Source organism: Augochlora pura, chromosome 8 (assembly GCF_028453695.1).
Source record: "Augochlora pura isolate Apur16 chromosome 8, APUR_v2.2.1, whole genome shotgun sequence".
NCBI lineage: Eukaryota > Metazoa > Arthropoda > Insecta > Hymenoptera > Halictidae > Augochlora > Augochlora pura.
This window is the reverse complement of record NC_135779.1, coordinates 3,263,722-3,274,754: the sequence shown is the minus strand read 5'-3', so window position 1 is coordinate 3,274,754 and position 11,033 is coordinate 3,263,722. Positions and strand designations below refer to the sequence as shown.

The 11,033-nt window shown below is 48.0% G+C and overlaps 1 protein-coding gene across 1 annotated transcript; it reads right to left on the bottom strand.

Annotated features, from left to right (window-relative positions):
- Positions 1-2,159: 2,159 nt before the first annotated feature.
- Tyn (trynity) lies at positions 2,160-10,503 on the bottom strand. Its single transcript, XM_078188794.1, has 10 exons — positions 10,377-10,503; positions 5,468-5,734; positions 4,876-5,226; positions 4,489-4,608; positions 4,259-4,434; positions 3,869-4,142; positions 3,686-3,767; positions 3,255-3,399; positions 2,993-3,182; positions 2,160-2,607 (listed from the first exon to the last, which is right to left on the bottom strand). The coding sequence occupies exons 1-10, from the start codon at positions 10,486-10,488 to the stop codon at positions 2,456-2,458; spliced, it is 1,869 nt and encodes a 622-aa protein (XP_078044920.1). The 5' UTR covers positions 10,489-10,503; the 3' UTR covers positions 2,160-2,455.
- Between the last annotated feature and the right edge of the window lie 530 nt (positions 10,504-11,033).

Genomic DNA, 11,033 nt, shown 5'->3' with positions numbered 1-11,033 from the left:
GACAGATCAATACAAATTTTAGATGAAAGAGACCAAATATAAAACGAAGGATACTATGATCCACTGAAAATAGGACTAATCGATGCTTCCATAATATAAAAAATTCCAATTTAATTTGAAACTCAATATCGATCTGTATATCCTCGAGGATTCCTCGTTGATGTCCTAATAATGTTTGCAAAGTAGGAAGTCTATTTTTATCATCTTTCCTGGCGTGGAGGTGATGGGTCAGGGTGGACGATGTATGTCGAAATTGTTCGTTCAGTTTAATTGTTTAAACTTTCGCTTACATAAATAGAGTACGGATACATGTGATATTGATGCTTGTATACGTGTCTCCATCTCCATTCAGTACCTACTACGTTCCAGTAATATATACACTTCGTTCGTTCGTTTTCCACCCTCGGCAGGCTGACTCTTCCCAAAAAATCCAATTGTCGCACCAATACACGCAGTCAGGAACAATCGACGAAGAAAGTCAAGCTTTGAATCGAATGCCGTTTCGCTCTTAACGCGTCGTCTACCTTTAGATTCACTCGAATCTGCGATTCACGATTGAAAATGCCGTAATGAATTTTTCCGTGAAAATCTGACGATTTTCTTACAGTTAATTAAGCGAAAGACTTGAGGAAGACAGAGCGTTAAAGCGAAACTGGCACCGCAAGAAAAATGGCCACCGTCTAACGTGATCTCGTTTCTCGCCATTGGTTCCACTCCGTACTTAGATTCCATTGCAGATTCCGAAACTTAAGCAACTTCTCCGCTCTCTCAAATATCGCGATTCGCAATTAAAAATCAAAGTACATCGCTTGTTACAAAATGGCGGAACGTTGGTTCCGAGCAGCTGGCCCCGTTAATTAACTAGCTCGAATCGGCTTGAGTTCCCAGCTGTTCCAGCCGCTTGATCGATAGTTTGATCGGTTCGTGCGTCGAACGAAAGATCGAAGCATTGGTCGTGATTGAAAGAAGGCAAAACGGTTCGAAACGATGGATTAAAAAGCACCAGTAACCACGAGAGATCGAAACAGCTTGCACATCGCGATCGAGAGAAACGATTCTCCATCCCCTTTCGCTTGTTCTCTTGCTCTCTTTTATCCTATGCTTCCATGCTCCGCTTATTTCCTACCTTAAACGCTACGGTTGTATCGTTAGAGACGTTAGTGAAGCGTGAACCTTTAAATATCGCTAGTCTTGATACAGGTTACAAGTCGATTCCCGTGGATTAAAAAAAAAAAAGGTGGCCAGGGCCGTGCCTCGTGGCCACGGAACGGGCCCGGCGCTCCACTCCGTATTCTTTGCAACCCGATCAGAAGTAGCCCATCAGGGAGTAAGACAGTTAGCTGTGTCTAAGATGACCTTAAATAAAATGTGTACCTATTGCAACGGCAGGCTCCTGTTCCCGATCGTTGTCAGAAAGTCTCGACGATCCACGAGATCGAGGAACAGCGTCTGCCCGGCCGACGATGCACGATTCGAAATTGGTTTCTCTCTGGACCGAACAGTGGATCTCCCTGTTCGTCGATACCTGAACACGGTCCGCTATTTTCGAAAGGAAAGCGTATCTCCTTTCGAGAAACGCGGACCGCGGTGTCTGCGTCCTCGAGAAAACCGATCGGAAGTATTGCACGCAAGATCCCCACTATCATTCGTCCCCTTATGCGATCTATAAGATCCGAGTATGCACGATAAATATTATGTATAAAACGAGTGTGAAATGAATCAGACGTAAAATGCATAAAGTGTGTAGAGCACTGTCCAGTAACAAAATATCCTGAAGTCGTGTGTGTGTGTGTGTATGTTGTTTGTGTGTCTCTTACCGGTCCACGAAATCGATCCTCACCGATTCCCGTTTACGTGTCTGTATGCGCCGTGTATACACGAGTGTACGTGGGTATGTGCGTGTGTACGTGTACGTGTGGTTTAAACTAATTCCCCCGTCGACGAGACGTTGCACAAGCGGCACGCCTCGTGATACTCGTCACCCGCGACAAGTAATGTCGCATGTCCGCGTGAAATTATATTTAAAGTGTTCTATAATGAGTGCGGTCTTAATATCCATTCGATGAAAAGGTCTCATCGACAGCGTTGCACAATCGGCTCGTGACTTTCGCTATGCCGCGAGCCTTTCATCGCTCGTAGACAAAAGACCCGTCTCGAATCCGGCCGTTTCATCCGTTTCCCTAGCGAAAATTTCCGATTTGTCATCACCGCAATGATTTCTATATATATATAGAATGACGAGCGTCCGCGACGAACCCGATGGATATGTGCTTAACGGCTACCGGCGGTTCGCCTGAGCAAATCGACAAAACGCAGATGAAGTTGAGCAGAGCTCGGATTTGCTCAGGCGGACGCGCCCTGTTCGTCGGGTTCATCGCGATCGATCCCGATTTACGGAGGTTCTCTCGATCTACTCCGTCCCTCCCCACGAAGTCGAGCCCGATATGATCGATTCTCAAGGCATCATCTTGCGGGGCGAGAGCCATTTCTTCATGTAGTAGCAGAAGATCGTGGAGATGTAGATCAGGACCAGGAGGGCACAGGTCACACCCAACACCAGCACCGAGGTCTTGGTCGGACAGGGCTCCACTATGGTCACCGTTTTATCTGGAAAACGCATGATTTTAGGGAACATTCCTTTGCTGGAGTACTCGCAGCCAATTTCTACTATCTTATTCGCTTCGTTAAAGTCTATTGCTAACTATTTTTGGCCTAGGATCTGTCTAGCAAACTTAACATCTTCTAAAATGATACGTTTCTTTGTTATCAGCTTTTTCGAACATTTTATTCAGAAAACGCGTCGTTTTAGAAAATGATTCTTTATTATAGGATTTGTTCTGAGCATCTTCTATCATGAACCATAATTACTACCTCCGCTAATATCTATAGCTAGCAAATTGTCGTCCAGAGAATGTTTCGCATAGACAACGCATCATCTTGGCAAATGACACGTTCCTCTGCCGCGTTGTTTCCGATATTGTATCACAATTACCGGCTTCGTTGAAGTCTATGCTAGCGTCGCTCTTCAGGAAGTCCGACTGCTTCTCGTCTCCGAAGTCGAGGACCAGGATCTCCTGGGACAACGTCATGTCCTCCGCCTTCTCCTCCGTCGCGTTCGTGATACTCCTTCGGCGTCTCTTGCCCCAGGACTCGACCGATTCGCGTCCCCATTCGCAGACAGCCTGCAAACAATCGATTCCATTATTATCCGCCTCTTAGAACCTCATCGATCTCTTGCGATCTGTTTTAATTACCGGTTCGCAAGGTCCTAGACAATACTTGACGTTGCACTGGAAGATCACGCCGTAGGACTCGGTGAATCTGAACGCCTCGTAGACGGACTGCAGCGCGTTTCCGTCCGGAGTGAAGCTCGGGAAGATCGACGGGTCCACTGGGCACCTAGAAAGATCCCAAAGATCATGCTTTAGTTCGTTAAAATTCGTCAAGGATGTGGAAGAATGCTTTTGTTACGGGTAATAGTTGTCAGGTTACGTTAAAGAAGAAGGCAAAGAGAGTGGAAGCTTGGAGACTTAATTTGTTTGGCTTAGCGGTTACAAACTCTTTAGTAGGAAGAGGACTGACTGGAAGCTGCCAAAGAGTCAAGAGACAAAGGAAGCTACACAAGGTGGTCTGTTGTTGCATGAGCATCCACGTTAATTAGCGTTTAGTATCGTGAAAGACTGACCCCTCGTCGTCGATGATCTGGAAGGTGCTCTTCGAGTCTTTGGCCATGGCGACGCAGCTGCGAGCGAAGATGCCATACGGTGCTGTATAAGGAGACATTTAATTGATCACGTGTCTTCTATGATCGATCGGTTTCTTGGAACAAAAAAAAAAAACGAAAGAGAGAGAGAGGTGGGGAACTCACTGTCTTCCGGGATTTCGATTCTGAAGGTGAGCTTGTCTCCGATGCGTACAGTCTCGACCTCCCTGGACCTGCTGTCGAGGATGCGAATCCTTGGAGGAGGGGCCTCCGGCGCGCTGGTGATGCTGATCATTTCCGGATCCCTGATAGGCATCATCCCAAAGGTGATGTTCTTCGAGGACATGTCGTAGGTGCACTTCACTTTGTATATCTTATCGGCCTTGGTCATCACCACGGAATGGTGTTGGAGGACGACCGTGTTCGTGTAGACGCCAGTCTGAAAACCGTCACGCTGCCGTGGTGAACAGAGTGATTTTGAACAGAGTTTATGTGCTCGTGGGATGTGCGGGTAGTGGTACTATCGTGCGAACTAAAGTGCAATCGGGAGCTTACCACGCTCTGGGTGTTGCAGTCCTGGCCGCTCATGGTCAGGTCCAGTCGGAACAGATCGCTGTTGATCACGTCGATGTTGCACGTCTCCGATCTTCCCAAAGCGTAGATGCGACCGTTAAACGGCTTGTTCGTGCGGACCTGCACCGCGATCCGCGTGTCCTTGCAGTCCACAGACACTGCAAGTTACACGTTGTAGCACTGATTAAAATTCTAGAATCGTAGGAACATACCATCGTAGCAGGTGCCGGTCTTGTCGCAGTTTATGTCGTTTCTTGTGAGGTTGTTGATCGTGGGGTCTTCTGTGGTCTCGAACACGACAGGAAGCGGATCGGCCACTGGTCCAGCACCCTCTGCAGAAATTACAGAAATCAGTAAAGTCGCGTTTTGTATCTCCCACATCAGAATTCTCTTAAAAAGACTTAGATCAGAAGATATTCTCAAAAGCGTAGTGTGCTTATAAGGCTCTCTTTGCAAGACCTCCAATTATTCAAAGTTTTACGATCTGTCATTTTCATCGATTGGCTTTTGAACCAAGAATAAACGACCTAACAAGGATAGCTATATACACGGTCGAATATTCGTCGCAGTTCTTCCTCTACACCTGCTAAATTATCGACGATTGCACTTACTCTCGCAGTAGTTCTCGAAATAGGTGCCAACCCTCTCCCCGTTATCGATCAGGGGCCTCTCTGCGTTGAGGTATGTGGATGGGCCATCGGGCAGAGTCCAGTGGTCCAGGTGGAACAGCTGGCAATTGTAAGCCGATCCCTGTGGGGCACCTCGATAGAGGAACGATCGGCAGAGGAACTCGTTCTCGATTTCGCAGGACAATCTACACGCGGATTCGCTTTGGACCTGAAGCTCCTTGTCGGTGTAATAGTGCAAGCCTGCGTATTGCGCGACCTTCTCATCCGCTACGCCGATCCTCGGCATTTGGAAAGTCCTCTGCGACTTGCACGCCTCTTTTCCTGAAATTCGCAAGCAGATTTGTTTCAACGATATCAGTATTGAAACATTGTATTCTTTCGCTGGAGACTTTGAAAAGATTTCTTCGTTATCATGCTACGAGATTCTCGAAATAGCGTAACACTTCGTTCTGCGTATTTTCTATAAATTCAGGGAGCACGGATACATTTAGGCGTCCGGCATGGTATAGATCTCGATCCGTCTTCTGCGAGAGCAGTTTCTCGGCCAGCTACGAATGATTACCTTTCAGGCAGAGGTTCTCAAAATAGTCGACCCCTTGTGCATCCACGAACTGCACGTACTGGCCGGTGGTTCGCCGATCGGAGTCGCTCAGATGACACTGCAACGACATGTAATTGTACTCGACAGATCGGCAGGTGAACCGGTGCTCGTTCAGGCAAGCTGCGAGACAGGCCTCCTTCGTCGATGTGTAGATCAACGCGTTGTCCAAACCGCGGATCATCTTGTTCGGCACTCGCTCGAAGGACCACGGCCGCAGGCATACGTTCTCTGAAAGTGATCGACGAGGGCTCATTAAAACAGAGAATTTTGTTAGGAACACGGCGAAGAGAGGATCGCGGCGATCCGTGCGAGTCGTCGTTCGTTCGGACAAGCTGTTTATAGTTTGATGACGCGCGAAACGAGTTTGTTTACCGATTGGCAGGACACGTGGACACGCCTGACCGCAGACGCGACGCTCGCACACCTGACGAGCTCGCACACCTCACGAGACACAGGGTATGCATACCGCGTTGCGTAACCAGCAGATTTATGCAATAGAAATTTCAGACGCCAGTCCTCGCTCTGCGCCCCGAGGAAACTCGATGCTAGAGACAATCCTGGCCGATTTGGCTCCGATTCGGTAAACACGTTTTGCCCCCTTTCAACCCTCGGGGTGTAAATTGAGCTTTGACATTTCCGTCTGTCGAAGTCGCGACCAAATTCACGGTTTCGTGGGCGGTTACATGCATTTTGATCCTTCAAAAGCTTCTTTGCACGAGGTGCATTGACATCCTACTGAATCGGAATATACTAGCACCAGCGAAATCCAGGTTCAGATAATAAAATTCAAAAAACGAGAGTTTTTAACATTTTGTATTAATCCAAGTAGCAGCGAAATTAAAACGAAATATTTCATAAAAAGTAATTCAAGTCATTTTGTTAGGTCTAGAAAAATTTATTTCGGTTTAAACGGTCTTCGAATACTTTTTTTTAGGAGTTGTAGATGAGACAGAATTTAGGCGCGCTTAACTATACTGCAGACCATGAGGTTTTATCGATTCACTGAATCAAAAATTGAATCAAGACTGTAGAAATAAATATGAATATTATAAGCGAGAGAATTATTTTATCGGGTTCTATAAAACATAAAAATGTCGAAAGAGAGGTGCAAGGTATAAATTTCCAAGACTCTTGGCGTGGTAGTCAAAGCCGCCGACCAGATATTTATCATTCGTCGATCTGCTCGATCTTATTAGCAATCAGTGTTTCCGAGCTGGAAAATGGCAGGCAGTCCGTCTTCGGTTCTCGGAATAACTGTGTCTGCTGCATCGAGAGTAGCGAGAAACAAGGAAGGCATTCTGCAGGGATCCCGCGGCGATCGAGAAACGGTTACGCGTCCGGCGGATCCGCGGAAGTGTGGCGAATTTCGCGGTTGGTCGATTCGCAGGCAGCCAACCTGCGGATCGTTGCGAGGTGCGACGAGATGGGGCGAAGGGTGTAGATAGTCCAATGCCAAAATCGTGCGCAACATGTGACTTGGCAACCCCTTCGGATCGCGCGTTCTCGCCTCGTCGGTGACGCACGAGCCTCGGTGCACTCTGCCAGGGAAACCGGCGATATAGTGTTTCGACAAGGGTGCCGGAGGGTAGGGGGAGGGTGTCCGGTGCAGCGGCGCGCTCCAATTTCTTTTGTTCCGCCCTCGAAACCGGCGCTAATGTCGTGCCGGTGCCAATGAACGGACCCGTGACTCCGACACGGATGATTCACCGCGGCCGTGCGAATTCCTGATCGCGGCCGACAGATTGACGACCACCGAAAATACCCTCCGATACAATGGCGGGATCGGCGGTTTTCGGGCGATCGTGCCACGGGTCCCGGTGAACACCGGCCCGTCCTCAGACAAAAGATCGTCTGGTTCGGTCCTCTTGGCGCTGACTTCTGCACCCCCCCCCCCCCCCCCCCCCCTGGCAGCGAGCTAGCTACCGCTTCGACGGAAAGAATTCGGTAATGATTCTGTTATTTAGCCGGATTCCAGACAGCGAGCTCCTAAATATCGTTTCAGCGTGCTCGCGGGCAAGCTCGAAGTCTGTAAAAATAAATCGCCAGGTTGTTTCTGCGAGAGGCACTATTTTTGGACGTCCTGTGGAACTGCGGCGCGGCCGCGGTCAGGATACTCTCTAGACGACAAGGGTACTTTCGTTTCTACGCTCTGGAAATACATTCTCATCCGTGGATCCTTTGCGACACTCTTTTGGCTCTGCCAGTCTGACTCACGGGAATGCATCATCGTGCCGCTTTATTTCTCGAATTAAACGTCGTCGGGGGACGAGCGTTACGTAAATTTCGCGCGAGCCAACTACCGAACGTTATAGACTGCGCGTAGCTGATCGACGACGCGAATTCTTAACGAGTCGAGAGACCTCGATGACGGAGGGGCTCGGCTCTCTCGAAGCCGGGAGTTATTTTAAGGGAACAACGAGTTTCGAGCGGAAGTCGGACCTTTGTCTGCTGTCTCTCGAACATCTCTCCCACGGAGATCGATGCAATTAAACAAAACCAGTCGACGTACGCGTGAAAAATCGTGGGCTTTCTTAGACAGAGCTTGCAATTTACCGAGGCAGCTTCGTTTCGTGCAATTTCAACGATTACTAGACCAATTTTAGCACGACCTCGATTAGAAGAGAATATCTGTTTAATTACGATTCTAAAATAAATCTTTGCTGATTTATATAACGAATCGCTTTCGATTTAACTATTTACAACTGGAAAACGTTTAGAAGAATACTCTGATGTCGGGAGTTGAGACAATCGAGGTCGTCCCGCACTAACGTGAGGGGCTGAGACAGGGGTGGCGGAGGGCACTCGTTAAAGGAGAGCAGTCTAATTTAGGCTGAGGCCTGACCCACGGCGTATCTTGAGAAAGAAAAATACCTGCAGTGTTATTAACACTATATATCGCTTGCCTACACCAACTAAGAATAGAGCGAATGCTGGTGGCAGCGGGGTGGTGTCGTGTCTACGGGTAAAAAGGCAAGTGCAGGCTGCAGACGAAAGTATTTCTATCGCAACTGTAGACACCGAACTATCAATGGTACCAATTTAGCTATGTATCTCGAACAAGGGAAATACATTTATTAGCGGCTGCCACGCCATTAAAGCGTCTAGATAAATGTGACGCGTACTACCTCGAGATGGTTCGCGGCGAGACCCAGGGTCCCTCCGGTTTATTACACTAAGTTCTGCCAGGTTCGTCGTAAGCTCGACCAGGCGCCTATAGGGATAATCGTGCGTTTCAGCGAAATGGAAACCTTCCTCGAAAATTCTTCGCTGTACTTTCTATCCGTGACCCTCCGAAGGTGGCTGGTAAAGAGTCCCTCGAAGTCGGTGTCCCGGAACGGGGCCCTTCGCAAAGTCGGTTTTACGACCGTGCCCCGCGGGGAGATTTCGAAGATTCGAGGTACCAGCAGGCTCGTTAAACCAATATTAGGGATTTCTTAGACCTCCTCGGGATCTTTTCGACACCTCGGGACGCGCCCGCAGGTACCTGTTTACGGCGGCGACCGTGCTTAAAGCATCCTTCACACTATCGGGAAAGGTACCAGCAGAACCGGCATTGTTTGCCACCGGACGGGATGCCTCCTTGGCAAATTTGTAGAGTCTCTGCATTATGACCGTACGAAACAACTGGCACCCTCTCCTTCGTTATCCCCGGGGTTCTCGGAATCGGTGCTACCTTTCTGAAAATTGCCCGGGGACACAATGGCACTTTGTCCGCAATTGCCGGGGACGGTAGGGCGTCTTCAATTTGATGGGATTTCGTGGATAAGTCTATGCGATTTTTGTCTTTTGATGAGACGCCCCTACGGTACCTCTTTCCTAAATCTGTTTTAATTAAACAATTTATCCAATTATATTGCAACAATTTATAATTCAATATTTTCTTAGCTTGTCTGACAATCGCTTGCTAATTTACAAATTATAATTTCATTTAATTCAATTGAATTTAATTTAATAATTTAATTTCATTTGTAAAATAGCGGAAAAATGCCGGCTCCTTATAAAGGTTTGTCATAAAACCATGCGGCATGTAAACTGGTAATAATTTAAATTTAAGGGTAGCCTTCCTTCATATCGGTGATAAAACTGTAGAATTTGCTTTTGATTCATAGAAAGTGCGAATAATATCTATATGCGCGAAGAACTGTTTTCGAAAACTTTATAGCGAGACTAACGCGCTATCGTAGTATAAAAGGGGTTTAATACCCCCTATAACTAGACTTTGAATTACCATTCAATTACTCATTCCTATAATTGGCATTCCAGACCTTGAATCGAGAACTGATTAATCTACCAGGAAAACGAACCTGAAAGTGATATCGTTATCTCGTGAATGGGAACCCGCGGACATGTGGCGTTTCCTTTGGCTTTAACTTTCATTTTGTTACGCGCCGGCCTGGGAACCACTCGACCACGTAGGTGGAAGAGTCCGGGGCCCCGTGAGAGGAAAATCGAGTGGTGTTTGCAGGCGATGATCGCGCCGGGTCGCGAGACGGTCAAACAAGCCTGCTCAGCTACCGGCTCCTTCAGTTTATTTGCACATCTACCTGCTCCCGGACGACTTCGTCACTAGCATCTAAACCTGGATTATCGCACCTTTCCGGTCCTGGGGTCTCGTTCCCGAGCTTTCTTGCTTATTGTGAGATTTCTCTTTGACCTGTTCTGCGTCCTGTGCCCTGCCCTCTCTGTCTTTTGTTCCGCGCCGCCCTCGAAAGGGTACCGGACCCCGGGAGGAGAGAGAGCGGGATAAGTGTCCCGGGTGTTAGCGTTCATTAACGAAGTCGTGCTGGTGCCTCGATGAACCACCAGCATCCATTCGAATAAGCGTGCGGAAATCGTTCCCGCAAAAAAGTACGCGCGGCGTGATCCTTACCCGATCGAATCTGCAGCTTCGTCATGTAGTACATGTTCGCTGCTCGTTGCGGCTGTGCCGTAGGATTCGTCGCAGCCGTCTCGTTTTGCAACTGGCACAGCGTGTCCTGCATCGGCGCTAAAGGATTCACCACGAAGGAGAACGCTGCTGCTTGACATTCCGCCTCCTCTCGACACCAGCCCTGACACTCGTACAACGACAGATTACGCACGCTGTAGTAGGTTGTTCCACGGTAGTCGTAGTCCGTTAGCTTCTCGAATGCTGTGCGAGCTGGAACGTGAAACAGAGGCTCCTTTCAATGCGCTTGAAAAATCGGGGCTGCTTGCTAGGAGGAACTTGGTTGCCGATTCGCTTTTATCTGTGGAAGCGTCTTCTACATTCGAGATACTGCGCGAAGTAAATGAGTCGTGGCTCTGGACTTGATCGCTTAAGAAATTCATAGATTCGTTAGGATTTTCAGATATCGTCGCGTAACAAAATGCATCTTTCATATGACGCTCCAAAGTACGATTTAAAAAAATGCTATCTCTGGCTATACGAATTTTACATCGTTCCGAGCAATATTTTTGTTAAGCTCGACGGTTGCTGAAACTAAATGCGACGATGCGTCGCGAATAGGACAGTCGATGCGTATTTACGAAGAGCTAACACATGGAA

Bases quoted from the DNA above. Each gene is read 5' to 3' on its own strand.
- Tyn (XM_078188794.1), bottom strand. From the start codon at position 10,488: ATGCAGGACACGCTGTGCCAGTTGCAAAACGAGACGGCTGCGACGAAT. The intron at 5,227-5,467 runs GTAATCATTCGT...TGCGAATTTCAG, and splicing joins TGAGAACCTCTGCCTGAAAG to GAAAAGAGGCGTGCAAGTCG. The intron at 3,183-3,254 runs GTAATTAAAACA...GATTGTTTGCAG, and splicing joins GTCTAGGACCTTGCGAACCG to GCTGTCTGCGAATGGGGACG.